This window comes from Lithobates pipiens, unplaced genomic scaffold, assembly GCF_037356315.1.
Source record: "Lithobates pipiens isolate NorthernLeopardFrog02 unplaced genomic scaffold, aLitPip1_a1.2 Scaffold_8, whole genome shotgun sequence".
Classification (NCBI taxonomy): domain Eukaryota; kingdom Metazoa; phylum Chordata; class Amphibia; order Anura; family Ranidae; genus Lithobates; species Lithobates pipiens.
In genome coordinates this window covers 490,789,380-490,814,693 of record NW_027507903.1, presented here as the reverse complement: position 1 = coordinate 490,814,693, position 25,314 = coordinate 490,789,380, and the positions used below count along the sequence as shown (strand labels likewise).

At 44.2% G+C, this 25,314-nt stretch overlaps 1 protein-coding gene across 3 annotated transcripts in view; it reads right to left on the bottom strand.

The window, feature by feature from the left end:
• Nucleotides 1–25,314, bottom strand: part of PKP2 (plakophilin 2) — a 146,909-nt gene that overhangs the window by 28,338 nt on the left and 93,257 nt on the right. For all 3 annotated transcript variants that reach the window (XM_077469069.1, XM_077469068.1, XM_077469067.1), the window contains exon 6: nt 10,529–10,706. In XM_077469069.1, coding sequence (XP_077325195.1) covers nt 10,529–10,706 — 178 coding nt within the window. The remainder of the gene's footprint in view (nt 1–10,528; nt 10,707–25,314) is intronic.

The following is a 25,314-nucleotide window of genomic DNA, read 5'->3' as shown; positions in this document are numbered from 1 at the left end:
GCCTTAAGCTTGGCCTCTGACGATGTGCCACCAGCTGTACACCTTGTAAATTATTAACGCATTGCTGTGTGCATTGTGTGTGTGAAATGACTGAGCGTTACGAGAACAGGTGTAGCCCCAAGCACACAGAAACCTTTATGAAATGGTGGAACTACAAGTCACAGCGCAGCTACACGGCAGTCAGTTTTTTTGATTTTTGCTTGTTTGCAGGTTCAGCAAACAGCCAAACTAAGGCCTCGGTTACACTTGTAGTTAAGAGGGGGTGAACTAAAAACAACAGGTTGGACTGTGTTTAGGGTTGCCACCTGTCTGGGATTCACCCGGACAATTCGGGTTTTGATTCATGCGTTCAGGTTTCAGTCCGCCTGAAACCCGGACACATTATTCAGACAGGAATGTGGTTCGAAACAGGACCTGACAGAAGGGTGAGAGGGTACTATGCGTTCTGCATTACTATTCTCTTTGGAGCGCCCAAAGGTGTCCCAGGTCTGTTACAATCCTACAGTGTATACAAAAAATAATAATTTTGCTGTGCGCTGCTAAAGTGTTCGGGTTTGGCTTAAAGAAAAAGTGGCAACCCTGTGTTATTGCCACGCCACAAACTGTTCTCCCTGAGTGCCCATTCACACCACAAAAACATCCTCCAGCATGCGTGTTTTTTGATGTACTTTACTGGATTCCAGTATGCCTCTGTGCAGGAAAAAAGCAGCACGTTGTACTTTTTTTTTTTAGGAAACTAAAACCACTGGAACACACTGCGCTGGTGTGAACTATGCCATTGTAACCCGTGTAACATACTTTCCATGCTTTTTGCAGAAAATAAAGCACTGCACTGCATGTAGAATGAATAGGCCTTTGAGCCGCAAAGGCAGCAGGTGGGGGTGTATACATGCATGGCAATATTTATCCCTCCTGTCATGTTCAGTTGGCAGTATCGCCCACCAAATGCAACCCAATCAACTGAATGGTGCTGCATCGTAACCTCCCCGCAACTATGCGCAATGTATGCAGTTGCTGTGTGGGTTTTTTGGGGGTTAAAACAGGTGGTGAGGACATGACATAACACTGTGAATTTATTTTTTCTGACAAACACTTAAAGCTGAGCTCCACCCAAAAGGGGAAGCTCAGCTTGTCTGCCTCCTCACCCCCTCCACTGCCACATTTGGCACCATTTGGGGGGGGGGGGGGTACCTGGTTTTGATAGGTACACTGTTACACTGGTACACTTCACTGCTGGTTTCCCTTAGCCAAGATGGCAGTGGCAGCACCCCGAGAGCCAATTCAAGAATCGGCTTGGGTGAGGACACTGCTGGATGCCTGGACAGGTAAGTGCCTTAATAATAAAATTCAGCAGCTACAGTATTTGTAGCTGTTAACTTTAAAAAAAATTTTTTTGGGGGGGGCAGAACTCTTCTTTAAGCACTTAAGCCCCGGAAGATTTGACCCCTTAATGACCAGGCCATTTTTGCAATACGGCACTGTGTCTCTTGAAGATGAAAAAAAGGAAAATTGCGCAGTTGTGTGACGTTGTACAAAAACAAAATTGACGTCCTTTTGTTCCCACAAATAGAACTTTTTTTGGTGGTATTTGATCACCTCTGCGATTTTTGTTGTGTGCCATAAACAAGAAAAAGGTGACAATTTTGAAAAAAAAAAAAACAATATTTTTTACTTTTTGCTATAATAAATATCCCCCATCCCCCATAAAAAACAAAAACAAAAATCGCAATAAGCGTATATTGATTTGTTTGCACGAAAGTTATACAAAATAGGGGATAGATTTATGGCATTTTTATTATAAATTTTTACTAGTAATGGTGGTGATCTGCGATTTTTATCAGGACTGCGACATTGCAGCGGACAGATCAGGCACTTTTGACACTTTTTTGGGACAATTGACCTTTATACAGCAATCAGAGCTAAAAATAGCCACTGATTACGGTATACATGCCACTGGCAGGGAAAGGGTTAACACTAGGGGGCGATGAAGGGGTTAAATGTGTGTCCCAGGTAGTGTTTCTAACTGTGGGGGGATGAGACTGCCAGGGAGAGAAGATCGATTGTGGTTCCTAAGCATTAGGAACAACTGATCAGTCTCTTCATCCCTGACATAACAGAGATCTGTCTATTTGTATTGACAGACCTCTGTTCTGTCTCTGTGTGGAGCGATCATGGGTGCCCGGCAGACATCGCGACTGCCAGGCACATGCATCGGCTCAGTCGTCACAACGCACGTGCCCCTCTAGTGGTCTTAAAGCGACCAACGTACAGCTAGGACGACTAGCCCAGGGGAGCCAACCTGCCGCAGTTATACTGGTTGGCAAGCAGTTAACATGTTAGATCGAATAATGATAGAATAATAGAATACTTGTCAGCTTTTTCTGCTGTCTGTGTTCCCGTTAGGGAGATTCATCCTCCCTATTTGTCCTGTTTACCATTATCATTAAAAGTGAAAGTAAATTCCAAATTTTGAGTTGTCCCCAGAAAAATAGTAGAGGGGAAATCTTCCAATGGAGAATAGTTCTAGTGACCTGGAAGGAATTCCCTTAATTTGCAGAGATCCAAATCAGAAGGTGGGTTTAGGGATTACAGCTCTTGAGAATAGACAACCCCCCTTTTTTAAGGGCCAAAAGGTAATTTGACAATTGTATCAAAAGATGTTTCATGGCCAGGTTTGGGCCACTCCTTCATTATTTCTTTATCAATTAAATAGGCAAAAGATCTGGTGTTGATTTTAAGTGTGGTATTTGCATTTGGAATCTATTGCTGTGAACCTACATCATGCGTTCAAAGGAGCGGTCCATGCAAGTGAAACAGGCCATTGTAAGGCTTCAAAAACAAACAAAACAAATCCATCAGAGAGATAGCAGCAACATTAGGAGTGGCCAAAATGGTACATTCTAAGGAAATAAACAATGCACTGGTGAGCTCAGCAACATAAAAAGGCCTGGACGTCCACAGGAAGACAAGAGTGTTTGATGCTCGCAGGATCCTCTCTATGGTAAAGAAAAACCCATTCACAACATCCAGACAAGTGAAGGACACTCTCTTGGAGGTGTCAAAGTCTACAATCAAGAGAAGACAAGAGCAAATACAGAGGGTTCACCACAAGGTGCAAACCATTCATAAGCCTGAAGAATAGAAAAGCCAGATTAGACTTTGCCAAAAAACATCTATAAAAGCCAGACCAGTTCTGGAAAAGCATTCTTTGGATGGATGAAACTAAGATTAATCTGTACCAGAATGACTGGAAGAAAAAAGTGTGGAGAAGGCTTGGAACAGCTCATGATCCAAAGCACGCCACGTCATCTATAAAACATGGTGGAGGCAGTGTGATGGAATGGGCAGGCATGACTTCCAGTAACACTGGAACATTGGTGTTATTGATGATGTGACAAAAGACCAAAGACGCCAGATGAATGAATTCTGCAGTGTTTAGAGATATACTGTCAGCCCAGAATCAGCCAAATGCAAAAGATTTAATTGGAAGGCACTTCACAGTGCAGATTGACAATGATCCAAAACACACTGCGAAAGCAAGCCAGGAGCATTTGAAGGAAAAGAAGTGGGATATTCTGCAATGGCCATGTCAATCACCTGATTTCAACCTAATTGAGCATGCATTTTACTTGCTGAAGGCAAAACTAAAAGGCAGAAAGACCCACAAAAAACATCTGAGGACAGCTTCAGTTAGAGCCTGGCAAAGCATCAGAAAGGAGAAAACCCAGTCTTTGGTAATGTCCATGGGTTCCAGACTTCAGGCAGTCATTACCAGTAAAGGATTCTCAACAAAATATTAAAAATGAACATTTTATTTATTATTATATTTATTTGTCCAATTACTATTGAACCCCTGAAAATGGGAGGAGGGGGGAACTGTGTATAAAAATGGGTACAGTTCCTAATATTTGTACTTGATATTTATGTTCAACCCATTGAATTAAAGCTGAAATTCTACACTTCAAATTCATTTGGATTGTTTTGTTTTAATTTTCTGGTGGCATACAGAGCCAAAAGTATGAAAATTGTGCCTGTGTCCAAATATATATGGAACTACCTGCATATATACACACACACACACACACACACACACACACACACACACACACACACACACACACACGCACAAATAATAACAACTGAATTGAAATACATTTTTGCAGCATTCTTTGATTATATCACATTGGTATCTGGCATCACTGGTGTTCACACTCTGTTACTATCTTCTGTACTATGAGGGCTTAATTCATGTCACTACAGCACCCGCTGTACTGTCCGTCAGTTGGGACATTTTGTGGTGCCACAAGATTCCACTTCTCTAACTTACTGCATGCGGTACTCACTTTTAGCATAGCATGGAGCTGCCCAGTCAGCCGCTTCACACCACACTGGTAGCAGTAGAACTGAATAAACTTGAGAAACTTCAATAAAGTTCTTACAAAAATAAAAATACAACAGTGCGATGTGTTGAACTGGCACCCTGGTACTCTTTCCACCCAGCACACTAGCAGCTATGTGTTCAGAGTGGCTCACTGGTGTGAATAAGGTCCGTCTAAGCTACTCAAAACCCCCATCTTCCATCTGCCGCAGATCTTTGCCGGTCATGGCAAAATGGCTTCCCTTATGAGTCAGACAGGCATCAGATATTTCTTGTTCATTTATTTTTACATATAAAGAATTCCTCCAATTCAAGCTGTGTTGTCTGAGGATTACTTTAATTGTTTCAGCCTGAAAGAGCCATTGTGCTTAGACAATAGCAAATGCCAAATCTGCCAACCTGATTTACAGGAATGGTCAGGAGACCTGGCAGCCGAGTAGTTAATGTGAGGGGGGAAAGAATTTTATAAGTCTACTTTCTGAAAATAAAGGAAGAGTTCTGAAAGGAACATGACTTTGATTGTTGGAGCCCTGAGAAAAAAGTGGCCTTGGCTACGTTCCTTCCTTAATGCTCTACTTTGAAGAAAAATTAAGCCTTTGAAGCTCAATTAAACCTTCAATTTACATCAGCTAAATACATTCCAGGTGCATAAAAAAAAAAAAACAAGGTGTACAAAAGTCTTTAGTTGGCTTTTATTTAAAGAAAAAAAAAGACACAGCCCGAGTTTTAAAAAAGCCTGTCCCCTGCCAGCATGATGTAGAGAAGGACCCTTGCTCTCTGTGCTGAGACAGTTGACTCTCTGTAGAGGTCCAACACATCATCTGCTGAGTAAGAGTTCAAGCTCACCAATCAGCTAAGCTCATGCCCCTAATGCTGATTGCAGAGTTCTAGCTAGGAATAATGTGCAATATGTGTCGTAAATGATAATGGATACCTAAAGCCAAAATGTCCTTTTTTAGATTTGGATAGGGAAGAGAAAGATTAAAACCCCTGTCAGTTTACTTTTTGCTGTCTGTGTCCCACTGGAGAGAGATTTCCATACACTTCCTGTCCAAGATGTGAGCCCCTGCATGTACTGCTCCTTGAAAACAACTCAATTCCTTGTATGGCTGATTATATCTCAAGAAGGAGTAATTGCACTGAACTGCTGAGAGCTCCCTCTAGTGGCTAATCTACATACATATATACATATATATATATATATATATATATATATATATATATATATATATATATAAAACCCCTTCCCACTGGCTGTACCCATATATTTGGTAGCACCAAACTGAAAACTGTGGACTGTAAAGCCAGGCTGCCACATATACTGTACAGCTGGCACTGCCTGTTTTTTTGCCAGCACGTGCTCACTGGGAGCTGTTAGGATGGGCTTCTCATCATGTGACAACTGACAAAATTACTTTGGACATACATAGTACACCCAGCGCCTCCTCCTTTTCTGCAGCTTTCCAGTCACATTTACTAGCATTACAGCCGGGACCCTCCTAGTGGGACAGCCGGGACTTTCCTAGCATGGCAGCCAGGACTTTCCTAGCATGGCAGCCGGGACTTTCCTAGCATGGCAGCCGGGACTTTCCTAGCATGGCAGCCGGGACTTTCCTAGCATGACAGCCGGGACTTTCTTCTTTTTCCTGTCAAAAAAGGCATTTATAGAACAATTTGTGCAGTGTCAGGTAAAGTTACAATGTAGCAATGTTATTACTGTTTTATTGTAACTTCTCTGGTTCATTCACAGCTAATCAAAGGGGTAACCATAGCCTTTCATTGAACAAGAGGGACACATTTTAAAACTACCTTAGAAAAGAGAAAACTTGTATAAACCAGCTTACCACACATAGATCACACATTTCAATTTCAACATTTTCATCATGCAACAATATTATGGATAGGAAAGAACTGTATTAAAGCTCAACTCTGGCTAAGGGATTGTTCACACTGGTGGCTGTTCATTATGCAGACCCGCTGGTGTGCTTTGTGCACCTGTGCTGCGATTTATTGTACCAATCCATCACAATGTTTTATTCTTTGTTATTTTTTTTTAATTTATCAAAAGTTAACAAACATTGTATTCGACGCTATGCACACATGGCTATGGATTGTAATGTGCAGATACATTTTATGCAATACACCTGTATGGCAGGGGCGTATCTACCGCGTTTGCCTTGGGCAGCATTTTTTAGGGGATCTGCACTTGTACCAGGATGATGCCTACAGCTGCAGGCATCACCCTGGTATCGTTTTTTGGAGCCGGTGGTCAGCTCTTTTGTAATAGTAATCGGATCAGCTCTGTCAGGCTCTCCCCATCCACCTGGAGACCCGAGCGACCAGCCGGGATCAGCTTTGATCGGTTGTTCGTAACATCACTTCTGGTTTACTCGGAAACCGTTGAGGACAGTTTTTAAAATTCGAAAGCATTCAAAAACACTGATCTTGGCGTTTTGAATACCTTTAACGTGCAGAGGAAGGGTTTTGGGGGTCTCTTAAATGCATACCGGTCACATGCCTATTGCAGTCACAAAGATGTTTACATTCCTTTTGACAGCAATAAAAGTTAAAAAAAAGTAACAGTGTAAAAAAAATAAAAAATAAAAAAAATAATTTAAAGAAAAAAAAAATTAAATAGCCCCCATCCTGTGCTCACATGCAAAGGTGAAAGCGTGAGGCTTTCCTACATGCACGCAAAAAGCAATCATCCTACACATGTGAGTAGGGATGAGCCGAACACCCCCCGGTTCGGTTCGCACCAGAACTTGCGAACGACCCCCACGTTCGGTACGAACGTTAGAACCCCATTGAAGTCTATGGGACTCGAACGTTCGAATTGGAAAGTGCTAATTTTAATGGCTAATATGCAAGATAGTGTCCTAAAAAGGGTTTGGGGACCTGCCTCCTGCCTCAGGGGACATGGGTCACTGCAAAAAAAAGTTTTAAAAACTGCCGTTTTGGCGGGAGCACTGATTTTAATGACGATTAAAGTGAAAAAAAAAAAGTGAAATATTCCTTTAAATATGGTGCCTGGGGGGTGTCTGTAGTATGCCTGTGAAGTGCCACGTGTTTCCCGTGTTTAGAACAGTCCCTGCACAAAATGACATTAAACGGAAATAACACCATTTAAAACTGCTTGCGGTTTTAATGTTATATCTGGTTCCTGCAATATGGTTGAAAATCATTGAGAAACATGGCATGAGTAGCCCTCCCTGCCCATTACCAGCCTATTTGGGTCTTGTACGCATATTAAGGGGAACCCCGTACCCATATTAAAAAAAGGAAATGCGTGTGGCCCCCAGGCCCTATATACTCAGAACAGCAGTATACAGGCGGTGCAAACAAGACAGGGACTGTGTAGGTTTGTTGTGTTAAGTTGAATCTGTTTGTCATTTTCAACCGGTACATTTTTAAAGTGTAGCTCCAGTCAAAAAAACTATCTTTAAGCTTTTTGGAAAACATAGGGAAGGGTTATCACCCCTGTATAATTAGTTTTGTCGTCCATCTTTTTTCATCTCACTTGCTGCTGTCTCCTTGCGTTTGCAAGTAGGAGATGTTTGTAAGTTGGATGTTTGAAAGTAGGGGCCTGCCCTATATTATAGCGGTATGTACTGGGTACAGAGCACGCAGACAGCACGCACTATCTCCTAACACTACTGACTGCAAGCTCTATTATTAACCACTTGTTAGCCCAATGTTTGCATAAAGTGAAAGATGAAGTTATGCTGAGTAAATAGATATCAAACATGTCACTCTTCAAAATTGCACATGCCCGTGGAATGGCGCCAAACGTCCCTACTTAAAAAATCCCCATAGGCGACGCTTTAATTTTTTTTTTACTGGTTACATGTTTTGAGTTGCAGAGGAGGTCTAGGACTAGAATTATTGCTCTCGCTCTAACATTCTCGGCTATACCTCACATGTGTGGCACATGCGAGCACATGGGGACATGGGCGCTTTAATTTTTATTTTATTTTTTTATTGTTCATTTTACTTTATTTATGTTAGTTTGAAATTTTTTTCCCCAAAAATATATTTTTGATCACTTTTATTCCCATTACAAGAAATGTAAACATCCCTTGTAATAGGAATATGGGGTGACAGGTCCTCTTTACAGTGAAATCTGGGGGGTCAATATGACCCCACATCTCACCTCTAGGCTGGGAAGCCTGAAATAAAAAATAAAAAAAAGATTCTGGCTTTGATCGTACTGGCGAGTTGGTAGAAGCACCGGAGGGCGGTGAGGGGTGGGGGGCGTCTATGGCTGGGTATTTCAGGGTATCACCGAGTATGGCTGGGTATCTCTGAGTATGGCTGTGTATGGCAATTTATGGCAGGGTATTACAGAGTATTGGCGGGGTATTGGCGGGGTACTACAGAGTAATAGCAGGGTACTGCAGAGTATTGGGGGGTACTACAGAGTAATGGCAGGGTACTGCAGAGTATTGGGGGTACTGCAGAGTAATGGCGGGTACTGCAGAGTAATGGCGGGTACTGCAGAGTATTGGGGGGTACTGCAGAGTAATGGGGGTTACTGCAGAGTAATGGGGGTTACTGCAGAGTAATGGCAGGGTACTGCACTGCAGAGTAATGGCAGGGTACTGCAGAGTAATGGGGGGTACTGCAGAGTAATGGCAGGGTACTGCACTGCAGAGTAATGGCAGGGTACTGCACTGCAGAGTAATGGCGGGGTACTGCACTGCAGAGTAATGGCAGGGTACTGCAGAGTATGCACTGGTATTGCAGAGTATTGGCAGGGAATTGAGGGGTTAAATTCGGTGAGCAGCGATGTGGGCACTGCAGATGCAGCCCACATCGCTGCTGACACCGATCTCTTTCCCCTCCGCTGTACCGATCGGTACAGAGAGGGGAGGGAGGAACAGGCGTCATAACATGACGCCGGTTTGTTTCCAAGTGATCACTCCGTCATTTGACGGAGCAATCACGTGGTAAACGGCCGCTACGAGCGGCCGTTTACCGTGATCCGTGATGCGACCCGGCGGTCACGGATGCTCTCGAGTGCGCACACCTCGGGGCACGCGAGAGCAGAATTCTGGGAGGCCGTTAATTAACGGCCTCTCAGAGTTAAACAACCGCCCTGAAGCCGTTAATCGGCAATGGGCAGTTGTTAAGTGGTTAAAGCTAGATCACTAGCTATATAGGTGAGGTGAATATAGTGGTGTATACTGCAGTCAGGGCACAGACAACAACCACTACACAGCAGCAAGATAGGAAATCAGCCAAAAACGATTGGTGTGTACTGTGTTGAAGGTACACAGATCACCCACTGCTTCAGATGCTAAGTAACACACTACAGGAGGCCGCCTCAAAGGCGGCCTTATATAGTGTGGGGCGTGCACTACACAGCCTGAGCTATGATTGGCCACAGGCAGGATGCCTGTGGCCAATCATGGCTCTCCTCGCTGCTGGCGCTGCGATTGGCCAAGCATGCGGGGTCACAGTGCATGCTTGGCCAATCACGAGCCAGCAATGCACTGCGCCACCGCAGTGCATTGTGGTCCGCGCGCGCCACACAAATTTTGACGCGAACGGACCAAGAGTTCGGATTTCGCCGAACGCCCGAACAGCCAATGTTCGAGTCGAACGTACGTTCGACTCGAACACGAAGCTCATCCCTACATGTGAGGTATCACCGCGAACACCAGAGAATGGGCAATAATTCTAGCAACAAACTTCCTCTGTATATCTAAAATTGTAACCTGTAAGGACTTTTAAAACGTCGCCTATGGATAGTAAAGTTTACGCAGTTTGTCACTGTTGCATGGGCGTGCACAATTTAAAGCATCTGGGGTGGGACGAATTTAGATGGGGGGGGGGGGGCACCCAATTTTAGTCTTGCCTAAGGCAGCACAAAACCAAAATACACCACTGCTGTATGGTGTGAACAAGGCTAGTGTGAATGAACCCTAAAACATTTTTCTTTTAACTAGACTTTTTTTATTAAGATAAGATAAGCAGTAGGCTCAATTCACAAGCTAACGTCATAAAAGTGACAGTCAAATGAAATTTGAAAGTTACAATCATATGGCTGAAATTAGAGTGCCTTCAGGCAGATGCTAAAGCGCCGTGAATTTAGCCTATTTCCTAAAACATTATGAAATCATCAGAGTAACAGCTACATATTATTACCTGAGACAGCCGGTGGCATTGTGGAAGATGTCAGAATCGTTCATCATGTCGTTCTTGGAGTACTCGCCCTCCTTCCAGCCGGAACATGGGATGATAATGCTCTTGTTTAGGATGCTCAGAGCGTCCCGGATCAGCATAATCTTCAACTGGTCATTGGATGATAAATTCCAAAGTAAGCCTGCAATTATCATAAATCTGGGATTAAAAATACTCTACGCTATGGTAGAGGCAAAAAATAGGAAATCAATTGTATTATATGAATGGGGCACAGAAAGCAAAACCTATACAATTGTGGTGAACATTATAGTGATACTAAACACTGTTTCATTTACATTGTCTTTTCTATTTTTGTATGTGGATGATGGCACTGAAATTATTTTAATAAAAAACATCTTTTTCCTAATCGGTATACAGCTGTCACACGACCCAGCTCTTTCTCAGCCTGTCCGCAGGGAAACATAAGCATTAGGAGCTTTTAGTCCTCTGCTGCTGGTCACATATGCAAAAATAAATAAATAAAAATTAGCCTTTGGAATACCGAGTAAAAATAAATAATTAATATCAGTAAATTGTTTTAAAATGTCATATAAATATATATTTGAAATCAAATCTTTATTATTTTTTGGCAATAACATGGTGTGTCACGCCTCTTCAGCCTGTGTCTTAGAATAAGAGGGAGGTGAAGCCTCCATCAATATACATGTAATATCTCACCCCGATTGTGTTTAGCTGGCTAGTGGGCATGGAGGAGGGAGTGGGCAGTCATTTACCACGGCATATACGCCCACATGTTGTACTTTATATTCACATGGGCTGCTCAGATCTGAATGGGAGAAAATGTTCAGCATAGAAACTTATTGGAAACTGAGCAAAATCCCTAGCTGCATTGTGGACTTTCAGGGGGAAATAAAGAACAGCAGGATCAACCTGTTTTTTTGCAGAATGCAGTTAACAAATCTCATAGTGACTGAGGCCGCGTACACACGGGCGGACTGTTCGCCCAACTTTGTCCGCTGAACAGTGTTTGGGCGGACAGTCCGCTCGTGTGTGGGCTTTCAGCGGACAGTTTCAGCGGACAGTTGGACGGACAAGGTTTTTCGGAATTTCCGAAAAACTGTCCGCTGAAACCTTGTTTCAGCGAACAGCCCGCTCGTGTGTAGGCTTGTTCGTCAAACAAAGTTGCGCGCATGCTCAGAAAGGATTTTCACGCCGAAAGCTATAATGCAGTGTATAGGACGTCGTATTTTTCGTCCCGTCGTACGTGCCGTTCACGTCATCGCGCACGGTTTCAGCAAACTGTTCGTCCGTCGTGTGTGGCCATGTCCGTCCATGCTAAGTTTGAGCGGACTGTTTGCCGAAACTGTTGGACGGACAAAGTTGGGCGAACAGTCCGCGCGTGTGTACGCGGCCTGAGTGAGTATGAACAGCGTGTAAGACACCATATATTGAGAGTTTTTTTTATAATGTGGGTTTAGTGACACTTTAAGGCTGGCCATACAATATACAATTTTCCTTTAGATTTATCAAAACCATATAATATGAGGTCAAACCTAAATACTTTCAATTTGAATGCAATCAGGCAGGCCCTTGCACTACATAGTTGAAGGTAAATCTAAAGGAAATTGAATAAGAAAACTGTATAATGTATGGCCAGCCTAAGGCCATGATTTTTCAAACTGTAGATAAGGGATGCTAAATAGTGCTTAGCCACTTGCCGCCCAGCCGTCGTCATTATATGGCGGCAGGTCAGCTTGTTTCCTTGTTCCTTGTTTCCTTGGCCCCACCATGTGCATGCCTGCTACATGGCGGGGGACCTGATGCACGTGTCCACCGGCCATCCGCGATCATGGTCTTAAGAGCCAGAATGGGGATTTGTGTGTGTAAGCACACAAATCCCCATGCTGACAGGAAAGGAGAGCCAGATTTCCTGTTGCTACTAATCAGGAACAGCGACCTGTCTCCTCCTCCAGTCACATCCCCCACAGTTAGAAACACACACGAGGGAACATATTTAACCCCTTGATCACCCCCTAGTATTAAACCCTCCCCTGCCAGTGACATTTACACAGTAATCAGTGCATATTTATAGCACTGATCGCTGTACAAATGTCAATGGTCCCAAAAATGTTTTAACAATGTCCGACCTGTCTGCTGCAATGTCGCAGTCCTACTAAAAATCTCAGATCACTACCATTTCTAGTAAAAAATAAATAAATAATAAAAATGCCATAAATCTATCCCATATTTTGTAGATGCTATAACTTTTGCGCAAACCAATCAATATATAGAAGAATACATATTGGCCTAAATTGATGAAGAAATTTGTTTTTTTATTTATTTATTTTTTGGGATATTTATTATAGCAAAAAGTTAAAAATATTGTTTTTTCTTTTGAAAATTGTCATCCTTTTTTGTTTATAGCGCAAAAATTAAAAAACCGCAGAGGTGATCAAATACCACCAAAAGAAAGCTGGTGGTAAAAGCTCTGTTTGGGTACAGTGTCACACGACCGTGCAATTGTCAGTTAAAGCGGCACAGTGCCGTTTCGCCAAAAAAAAATTTGCCTCAACAGTTGCTCAGCAAGTATGCTGAGATCATACCCCTTGATAGGTTGATATGCTGGCTCTTAAATCTACAATTATGCTTTATAATATAGTACAAGTGAGCACTACACATCAAAGTAAGAACAAGAATTGCTTCCAGGTAGATGTTATGATAAGAAGTCAGAATGTGTACTTGTACAATGAAAGCCTTCATTTAATAAGCAGTTTCCTCGCCTTGCACACATGTATTTTTAGACTGTTTTTGTGCTCCGTGTGACAGGCCTGGGAATCTGCATCAAGCTACAATGTGCAGCATTTCTCACTGACATGAGAGAAACTGACTACAGACTTTATCTGAGCAAAACAAACCATCACGCTCATCTGAAAGTCGATTGCTGGACTAAAAACATTCAACATTTTTCAAACTGCAAAAATGATGAAAAATGGGCTGTTACTCTCTATTCGGCCCCCAGAGCAAGACTCTGCATTAATAATACCCTCTCCCAGCTGTTTTTGTTACATAGGGGCACTCATCAGGGGTGCCCGTTGTCACCTCTGCTGTTCGCTCTTGCGGTGGAACCACTAGCCACATTAATTTGTAGTTCACCTGATATCGTGGAATTCGGCAGAGGCCCCTCGGAGGAAAAGATTTATTTTTATGCCGATGACGTCCTGCTTTACCTAGGAGACACGACAAACTCTTTGCAAACGCTAATGGCGCTTATAACCAGGTCTGCCAACTTCTCTGGCTTCTTCTGGAGGCTGGACAAATTACCATAGCCAATTCTTTTAGGTATCTGGGTGTGGTGGTGGTGACTCCGATCCAAACCTAGGTGCATCAGCGGCACTACGGTTCGCATTGGATAAAGTACATCCCGCACCGAGTCATACCGATCACCCTCATACCCTAGAAATGATTAGTTGTTATGTCATCTATCACTTTCATACCACACGCATCACTCCGATTCAAGCCTAGTCGCCTTGGCGGGACAATGCTGCAAATTACTAGTATTCCACACTCCATTCGTTACACTCCCTATCATGAATCTACAATTCATTCCTACACATACAATTTCTGCTATCCTTTTCTTTTCGCCTATCAGTAGGTTACCTTTCTTGCAAACGCTGCCAAAACATGCATCTCGGCATATACCCATTGCATTCATTACAAACATGCGTTTCAGCATAAACTCCTTGCAATCTCTGCAAATACACGCATCCCACCAGTTGCCCATTTTGCAATCGCTGCAAACATGCATCTCAGCATAAACTCCTTGCTAACGCTGCAAGCACACTCAGTGGCACTCACGCAGGCACACTTAAGGCCGGTCGCATACAATGGGGAAATGATTGCATCTTCACCAAGTCTGGTCGCATACAATGGGGACAAAAAAATAGGGAAAAAAAAGAGGGGGGGGGGAGCAAGGAGTCTTATGTCACTTATGTCACCCCTACTGCAGGTGTTCTTGGTCAACTGAGTTTCGAGTTCGATCCTAACCAGGACCTCACTACTTGACTGGCAGTCAGGTGGATAGTGCACAGGTTTCTCTATCACATCATTCTGCAGCACCCTTTCACTATACCGTTACTTCACATACATCATTGGATGTGCTCACAAGGCGTTAGTTTCTGTCACACATGTCTATACATGACACTCTTTTTGAAGGGCAATCCTTCACCTTGCAGACAAGGTCACTTAACAGTAGGCTTGCTGGCAGTGCAAGTGTTAGCAGGCCGAGTATACGTCACCCACTACAGACCGCAATTTCACACTCAAGTACACCCTGGGGTTCTAGTCCTCAGGTTTGTGCTCACCCCAAATAGGCACCTGAGCTATTGGTTATCTGGCCAGTCACCTCCTGGCCTACCTCGGTCGTCTTGCACTCTACTGAGTTTTCTAAATTCTCACTCTACAGTTCTGCCACAACAGAACACTGTCAGCTCCTGTATACACCTATCATTCCTTTTTCTATTCTTCTCCCCTTTTTTCCTCCTTTCTGAGTTTTCTCTTTGCCACTCCGCTCTCTATCCTATGACTATGACTCCTCTTAACATGAGCACCCCCTGCCTAGCCGGAGCCATACCGCAGGCCAGCAGCGAGCACATCATACCTACCCCTCTGTCACCGTCAGGCTCAGAGCGTGGCAGCGTACTGTCCCTCAGGGGATGGACCATCCCCAAATGCATTTCTTAGCTGAGAAGCAGGGATATTGCCTTTCCCGCTATGGCCAGGAAGGCAGAGCTGTTCTGGCCCGGCACCAGCAGACATCCCTGCAATCCATCTCCAGGGCCATTTCCCATCTGCATTCTTTGGTCTCCTCCTTAACTGCAACAGTTCGGACATCCAGAGCAGAGTCACACTTTGGAAAGTTCACCCACCCTTAACCCTCCCTGACCCGTTCTTGGTCCTGATGACAGCTTCTCCTTCTGCAGGTACACCAGGGGGACGACTCAGTGCTTGTCAAGTTGAATGAACCCAGGCTCAGCCGGAAGCTGTCAGCCACCGCATTCGCCCTGACCTTCAGAGACGTCCTTTTGTTCAGTCCGTCGGACATTCCGATCATGTGTGGGCTAATTCAATCGTTTTTCATTTTAAAAATCTGATGGACCTAGAAATAGAACATGTTTCAAATCTGTCCGATGGACTCAATTCCTATTGGGAAAACCGTTCATCTGTATGCTGGTCCAAAGGACCAAATACATCACAAGGGAAGCCATTGGCTACTGGCTATTGAACTTCCTTTTTTAGTCCCGTCTTATGTCATCACGTTCAAAATGAATGGACTTTCGAACGGACTTAGTCTGTTTGTGTGTGGGCAAGTCCGTTCATTTGGAAGGTCCGTCGGAACTCTGCTGAAAGTCATTTGGGAAGACAGTTGGACAGTTGGACCTAGTCTGCTGGAAAATCCGGTTGTGTGTACGCGGCATCAGCCTAAGCAGTGGCAAGACTCGCCCAGTTCCAGATCAGTGCTGACTGGAGCGTCACAGACATGCAACTGTTTTGTTGCCACTGTGCTGGTCTTTGTTCCCCACTCTGTGCGATTTGCCAATCTTCTGCTCACACAACAAATTGGTGCTCTCAGCCAGCCACAAGACGCCCCTTCATAGTCTACGATTTATCTGCGCCTCATTTCTCAGGGTTATCCATTATCTTGACAACTTTCTGCTAGACATACCCCTGGTAGATCTAGACAAGCTAAGAGTGGTCTTCAACAATCTCAATGTGCCTATAGCCAAACACAAAGTGGAAGGCCCAGCACTTTCCATCACCTTCTTAGGCATTGAACTGGACACGCAGGCTATGCAAGCTAGCCTGCCTGCTGACAATCTAGCCTGTGTTAGGTCGGTCATTCCCAATTTTACCCGGTCACAGGGCTGTACTAAAAGACAGCTGCAGTCCTTGATAGGGATGCTCAATTTTGCAGTGAGTATTATTCCGCAGGGGCAGTTGCTCATCTCACAGCTCTTGGTCTTTCTTGCCGAGTACAGGACCCCGACCAAGTCCTCAGACTAGACCCAGCAGCCATAGCGGACTTAACGATGTGGTATAAGTTCCTCACCAACTGGAGTGGCATATTCATGTTTATTCCCTCAGTATCAGCCCATTTGTCACAAGTAGTCACAGACGCTGAAGCCTCCACAGGCTTTTCTGCTATTTTTGCCACCACTGGTTTGCTGGTCCCTGGCCCCCAGAAATCTGCTTGATTCCTGGTTTCGCTCAATCCTAGTCTTTGTTCGAACTGTACCCTATTGTGGCAGCAGCCCAAGTCTGGCGCTATACATGGACAGGTCAGACAGTACTCTTTCACCAGAGACAACCAGATTACGGCCGGCATCATTAATAAGGGTAGATCCAAGTCGCTTCCTGTCATGTCCTTCCTGCGCAGGCTAGTGCAATTATCATTACATCACCAATTTAACATTCACTGTGAGCATATGCCTGGCAAGTGCAATGCCGCCGCAGATGCACTGTCTTGCTTCAATTTTGTCTCAATTCTTCCAGCAGGAATCCGGAGCCGACCCATCATCCACTCCTATCCCACCTTGGTCTCAACTAACAATGGATTGAAGCCACATCTTGCCAATGCAACCTATCTCATCAACCGCTCGCTGTCTAACAACACACTTAAGGCTTACCGCATAGCCTGGAACACCTACTGCAGGTTCCTAGCTGCTTGTCCCAGAACCACAGCAAACTATGTGACTCATGTCCTAGCCTTCATATCTTATTGCCATACACAGCTAACTCTCACTCATAACACTATCAGACTGTACTGGTATTCAGCATTTCCTGTCCTTACAGAATCCTGGAGAGCCATCTATGTTCACAGCCCACACAGTGAAAGCCCTGCTGTGCGGAATTCAGAAGCAGCCAATGGCAAACGGTTTCCCATCACAAGCGCTATCTTCAGGGGCATGTCCGAAATCCTCACACGTTCCCCCTTTGGCGGCCATCTACCTGGCCTTTCTACGGCTTCCTACAACCTAGCGAGTTCACCTCTTGTAGTACCAGTAGTCAGATACTGTACAGACACTTTCTTACTCGCTTACCAAACCATTATGTCCTTCATCTTACGGTCTCCAAAATGCAACAAACCAGACCCAGAGTAGATATTAACCTCTTCAGGACCAACAACACCTGGTGCCCAGTAATGACGCTTGACCGTCGGCTCTCTCACCTACCCAGCCTGTCTGCAGCCCCTTACTGCCTTTTCTAGTCAGCCCTCTGAATGGCAGTCAGTTTATCAAACATATTAGGGTCCTACTGCTCACCTTAGGCCCAGAGCCCGGGCAGTATTGTGGACAGTCCTTCCGGATTGGCGCAGCCTCAGCAGCATCTTAGCGCGGAGTACCAGACCATGTGATCAAGAAGCTAGGCAGATGGAAGTCCGACTGCTTCGCCAGATATATTCCAAACCCTCAAGTGGAGATGGCCCTAGCCTACTCCAAGCTTGGTCAATGAGCTTAGAACCAATAAAGATATACTCCCTACGTGCTTATTTTTGGCACCTTTTCTTGGCTTACCTACCAGACGACCAAAAGCCACACCTCAGGTCTATTTATGTTGTAAGTCTTGTCAGGCGTTTATATGATCCACATCTGTCTCGGTCTTAGGGCCACGACCATAAATTAGAAGGCCAGTATGGTGGCCTGAATTTATGGGAGGAGCACAGTGGGTATTTAAGCTGGCCGCTTGCCCTTGCTCTCTGTCGGTTCCAGTGTGCAATACCCTCCCTCCCATTCCCCTTTTTACAGCATCTCTCAGCACATTCTCCTTCACAATTATCCATTACTTATGTGGGGTATGGCCCCTTTTCTTGGCTTATCTACCAGACGACCAAAAGCCACACCTCAGGTCTATTTATGTTGTAAGTCTTGTCACGTGTTTATGTGATACACATCTGTTTCGGTCTTAGGGCCCAGAATATATATATATGTATATATATATATATATATATATATATATATATATATATATATATATATATATATATATATATATATATATATCTGTGTAGCACCCTCATGTTTAGGCAGGGTTAATATCAAATGTATTTGCCAAGTGATAGTTGCCTTGGCCAAATGATAGGAGGTTGATTTAGCCCTAATTCTGGAATTGCTGCACTTCTCTCTTCTGTTACTAGATGGCCAGTTATCTGGTGACATTAGATAAGACAAGGGCAATGCAAGGTCAGATTAGGAATGAATGGGGTGTCTCAGCCAATGGCAGGGATTTTCTTGGGTCCCTTGGTCTGCTGGGAGAGCCAGGTGATTGGGGTTCTTTGCCACCTGGATGGCTGTCTGGATGAACGTGTGTTGTAATGCCCCAGGTTTCTAAGCCATAAGCCTTGGGCCTATCCCAGGGACATCTGGCTGCTAGGCTAAGGTGACCAAACTTTTAAAATTAAATCTGGGTACATTTTTTTTTTTTTTTTTGCAAATGGTAAACTATTTTATAAGTATATTTTTCTCAAATGATATATGCAGTGTATGTGGTATGTGTTTATGAAATGATTGTATGATATATACTTTATTTCTCACATTTCGTCCATGAGATAAAAAAAAAGATACTTGGAATTTTTTGGGAAATATTAAGAAGATAAGATGGAGAAAAAACTACATAAAGTATTAGAGGGGTGCTGGGTGCATGGCGGTGGGTGGTATGTACATGAGAGGGGTGTGGAGTGTATGACGGTGGGTGGTATGTACAGGAGAGGGGTGCAGAGTGTATGGCGGTGGCTGGTATGTGCAGGAGAGGAGTGCAAAGTGAATGGCGGTGGGTGGTATGTACAGGAGAGGGGTGCGTAGTGTATGACAGTGGGTGGTATGTAGGAGAGGAGTGCGGAGTGTATATATGGATGGTGTATGGGGGGGGGGTGAGGAGTGTATATGTGTATGGTGTATGGGGGGGTAAGAACTGTACATGTGTATGAGGGAGGGTGAGAACTGTATATGTGTATGGGGGGGTGAGGACTGTATATGTGTATGGGGGGGGGGTATAAGGACTGTAATGGTGTAGGACATACATAATACCCAAACACTTACTGTGCAAGTCTCCCAGCACGATCTCCACAGTTTTCAAGAGAGAAGCAGGTAACATGGAGGCTCTGCCTGCAACCTCATCTTCATGTGCCTTCTGCAGCCAGCCAGAGGCCAAAGCAAAATGGAGGCTCCGTCTCCGTTTTCCGTCAGCAGCCAGAGCACCTGGCTCCGCCTCCACATTCACCTCCGTCTGCAGCCAGAGCACATGGCTCCGCCTCCTGTCTGCAGCCAGAGCACCTGGCTCTGCCTCCACCTTCGTGTCCTGTCTGCAGCCAGAGCAACCAGCTCTGCCTTCACATCCATGTCCCGTCTGCAGCCAGAGCACCCAGCTCTGCCTCCACCTCCATGCCCGTCTATAGCACACTGAGCGCATGGAGGCGTTGAGTGCAGGGGGTAGATGGGGAGGGAGAAACTTTGGCTGGCAGAAACGGAAATGTCGAGTTACAGGCGGCCTGAGACATGTCTCACAAACATGAGAGGCGGCAATCCCAAGTCCACGCCTGCAATCTAGGGACAAAACTGGGGACAGACAGGCTCAGTGACAGTGTGCTCAGTCCGGGGACTGTCCAGGGAAACTGGGGACGTCTGGTCACCCTATGCTAGGCTGTCTGAGGGCCTATCCAGAAGCAAGAGTGCAATGTAGGGTTGGGATTGCGGCTTCCAGTCAAACCAGAAGTAATGGTTCTGCCGGACGGAGAACCAGCTGTGGTCGGAGGTAGAGGGAAAGCTGTCACCACTAAGGGACCATCCACCTTGCAACCAGAGATCACTGTGAGTAGCTGTAGCAAGTATCTGAGCAGTATTCTCACCAGCCGGGGACGGTGAAGAATTGGGAAAACTTCAGCAGGTGCAGAGCCAGGGACCCAGCGAGTGGAGGTGACATTTGCAAAGCATTATTGTGTGCCAAGCCAGGAACCAAGTAGGCCATTGGGGTGGCGCTTGAGGAGTATCTGTGAGTTCCAAGCTAGGGAACCAACAGGGACACCAGGGTGATGCTTGAGGAAGATACCGAATGGGAAGATTGGAAGAGCTCAAGAGATCCAGTGGCGAGTGGATCTGTTACTCTAGTGAAAGACTGGGAGCTCAGCAGAGTGAAGTTCTACAATAGGAGATCTTAGAAGAAGTGGAGTTCATTGCAACTTTTGTTAGAAACTCTTACTCTTAAGATTGTTGCCATAGGAGACAGCAGCCCTATTCATGCAGACATGGTGGCTAGCTGGATGCCTTTCCCTGCATGGTTGTCTGCCTATAGAAGTCTCGGGGTCTGCCAATTAATATTGAAACTACTAAAGGGTGTCCTGGCCCTAACCTTCTCTGTCCCAGTTCTATTTAACAATAAATCTCTTTGCATCCAAGAAGTGTCTGGTGCCCATCAATCTATCTAGCATTACACCCACTATGCCATGTAACCCACTCTACACAGAATGATGTCAGCTGTCCCTAATTATATATATATATATATTTATATATTTATTGACATAATGAAAGGCAAGGTGGTGCTGTATGTTTCACCCCGCATGCTTTTATATGTGGGAAACGAAGGTAAAAGTATTTTACCCGCAATCACAACATTGCAGGACCAATGTCAGGCTCCTGCACACTCTCCCTCCAATAGACAATGAGCGTGCTGATCAATGCACTCAGTCAATGCATTAGCAGATCTCTGTGCCGAGTTTAAATGACAGTAGCTGCGGGCTAGAAGAGCCCCTGCTCACTGTCACAGAGCAAGGGGCTCAGGGAGTGAGGGGGCCAGGTACTGTAAACTGAAACATGTTCCAAGGACAAGGGGTGTTGATAAATAGGTTCATTGTAGAATAGGATTTAGATCCACTTTAAACTGAAAATTGCTCCTTGCTGAGGATATGGAGTGGAAATAAAAGTTCTAGCCTGACTCTAGCCTGTTTCTGTAATCATTTACCTAAATCATTATTTTTCTGCACCAGATCAACAGCAATGTCAGTAATCACAAGAGCTCCTAGAAAACATTTGTGGTGAGATGTGCAATGGAGTGTGGAACAATGCAAACATGCTGCATTTTTCAGTAATGATCTGCTGCAGTAGATAGGCATAAACAAAATGTCTCTTTGAAATTTCAATACAGTTTAAAGAAAAAAACATCACAAGACACTGTTTCCCCTGCCAGCACACAGCTAGACACCTGCCAGGCATCCTTAGGCCTCAGCGGGCATTTAGTGACATGAGGAGAGGGAATACAAAAGGCTTTGTAATTGACAGCCTAGTGAGCTGTCATTTTACAGCCAATGGCAGAAGGTACGGTATTAGCAGTGGTCTAGAAAATTAACCAGAAGAAAAATTGTAGGTGCCTGCAGACAATATAGGATGTTCATAAACAGGAAGGGGAACATTTGTGCATGTCTTTCCTTCTTTACGACTCTGGCTGACACTCCCTGGCTGAGCTTATTTGTAGGAAATAGTTTAGCGCAATTCTATATTTTTTTCTATTTTCATCCACTGTACTGATGTTATACAGGAGAATTGCTGCTTCCAACACACAACCTTGAGATCATTTTATTGGTCTACAGGCTTATTTTATCTCTTGGCGCAGTTTATTTTTTATTTTTACTTATTTGTAGGAAAGTTGATCCCTGGCAATCATCAACTATTTCAGATATTGGCCAACAACCGTAGTGCTCCTTCAACATTTCTAGAAAGATCCTTAGAAATATCATTGATAGGTAATGACTATAGTCTAAGGCCGCGTACACACGGGCGGATTGTCTGCCCAACTTAGTCCGCTGAACCATGTTTCAGCGGACAATCCGCTCGTGTGTGGGCTTCAGCGGACTTTTTCAGCGGACAGTCTGACGGACTTAGTCTTTCGGAATTTCCGTAATTTTGTCCGTCCAAACTTGGTTTTGTCCGTCCAAACTTGGTTTCAGCGGACAGTCCGCTCGTGTGTAGCAAGTTGGACGAACTAAGTATGGCGCATGCTCAGAAAGGATTTACACGGCCGAAGGTTGCATTGCAGTGTATTGGACGTCAAATTTCTAGTCCCGTCGTACGTGCTGTACACGTCATCGCGCAAGTTTTCAGCGGACTGTCTGTTCATCGTGTGTGGTCAAGTCCGTTCATTCAAAAGTTGAATGGACTGTCTGTCGGATTGTCTGACGAACTTAGTTGGGCAGACAATCCGCCCGTGTGTACGCGGCCTTATGCAGCCTTTTTCAACCAAGGTGCCTTGAGGTTTCTTCAGGGGTACATTGGCAAATTGCCTAAAAATTGCTCAATACTTATAAGTATACAAGCCAGTGGATGGATGAACCCTGCCTTTTAGTTACACAAAGCGACAGGTTTTACTTGTGCACCATTATAACCTTCTAGCTCATGGCGTCCCAATAACTATCTGTTGGAATAGAAGGTGTCAGTGGACTGCATGGGATCCTTGTATCCCCCTCTCCTGGCCCTCTCCATCAGCGATGGGGTCGCATTAGCTGAGTAATGGCGAAAAACTGAGGGAGAAGAGAAATATTGGAATACTAATCAGTACTTTGGAAGAATATATCCCCGCTAACGTTGGGTGTCCTACTTTGTGTGGATGTTTCTGCATTATGTAAAATTATTAGAATAGTTTTTATATTTTAGAATGTGATGCCTTGAGACTGTCCATAATTTTTGAAGGGTGCTTCGAGATTTCCCATAATATTTAAAGGGTGCCTTAACTGAAAAATGGTTGATAAACACTGGTCTAATATTCGTGGGTGATTTCAGTAGGGTAAGGAACCACTTTATTACTCCTGTAGGACCACATGGGTTACATTTCCCCCGTGTCTGTTTTGCCATAATTAGCTGGGTTGGTGGGCAGCTGCACTTGCAGAACATCCAACCTATCTTCAGCTTGTGTGCTCAGCCATTGTGCCTATCAGTCTTTAGCTTGTCAACACTTGGCACAGGCTTGTCAGAAACTTGGCAGCAGGAATCATAAAAAATCATGAGATAGCAGATACATCTCTCATTCCAGGCCATTTTCTTGGAACACTGAGTAGCTTCACGCCTAGAACAACATCCTATCATCACCTGCATAAATCCATTCACCAGCAACATGTTATTTTAGCCTGCCCAATGGACTGTAACTAGTGATGATAAGCAGCCAGCTAGCTTGAGGACCACTCACGGACACAGAGATATTGCCTGATCTGATCTGGCTGAATGCGCCAGCGTTGGACAACTGTCATATCATTCTAGGGGCTTCCTTAGGGCTCGTTCCCCTGTTTTCTGCTGTAAAACACATACATTTTACTGCAATGAAAAACCATTTCAACTTAAAATTCCGTTCTTTATTAAATTCTGCAGTTAAATCATTTTTAAGCCTTAAGGGTTTTTTTTGTGCACATTGAGCAGACCCAGTAGAATGTAAGGTAAATGCACAGACACATTTCATGCAGTTTTGGCCATTTTATTGCACTGGCACCAATGAAAATTCAGAAAATTTGGGTATAGAAAATGCAAAACAATGTGCAGAAATCTATGCATCAAAATAAAAGAAAATGAATCTATACGCATAAACTTGAAAGGGCCTCGAGACAAACTGCATTCTGTTGAATGAGGAAGACATATGGCCTCATATATCATTATTACCAACCAATTATTGCAGGCTGAAAAAAAACAAAAATCAAACTGATTCTGCCATGCACACTATATAGCACAGGTGGACAAATCTATCGCTGCAGCTGTTGTATTCTGACAGATGGTGCTGGCAGCTGTCAGAAATACCTGTACTACATCTGCCTGGATGTAGCCACTGTATGGGTGAATTTTCTGCCCCTCTTCATTGATTTGGAAATCGAAGAATGCCAGGTGAGAGAGTGCTGACACACCCACAAGGTGAATTTTGGCCTGTTCATTAGGAACTGACCAACATGTCATCTGTGTATGCCCAGCTTTAAAGCGTTACCCAAACCCTTCATATTCTTGATATGTAGCTGCTGTACCATGTACTTGTATGAGAAAGTATCCTGTTCTCTTTGTATTGCTTCATTTATCTTAAACCCCTGGTGTTCCCGACGGTCCCTCTGCCTTCCTTTAGGAGTTTGGAGTCCTCTAGCTATGCTGGGAACTCAGCATGCTCTTCTCCAATGATCAGACCCCTGCTGCACAGCCATTCACTGGGAAAATCAGTGTACTGCTGCCTCTTCCACCCCCCAGCTCTCATGCAGGTGAGAACAGAGGGAATGCGATCACTTATAAAAAAAGGGAAAAGGTTATTTACAAAAAAAGGAAAAAAATTTTTTTTTTTTATATCCATACAAAAATGTTTTGCCTTTTGTTTCTGTTTTAAACTGAATCAGTTGTTTTACAAGGTGATTGTTTACAATCACTTTAAGAACCGTGAATCAAAAAGATTTTCTTGTTTTTGCATTTTTGTATTCTCTGTGCTTTTGAACTCCCTCTGCCTCTTTGTGGCCACTTCATGTCTACATGCACCTCAGTGACAACTTAACATTGGCATTTCTACGGGCGGATTTCCTGATGGTGACAGCAGCGGATCATGCCTACATAATTTGTGTTGAAATGGCCACTTGTAGTCTACATGAGAAGCCCCTATGACAGGGTGACAATGGGGGAGCACAACTGGGAGACCAAGAATGTTGTCACCCTATAATAGCAGGAAGTTCTTTAATGGATTATATTTGAATGAAAACTGCAAAAAAAAAAATTACTTTTCAAACATGTCAAAGCTTA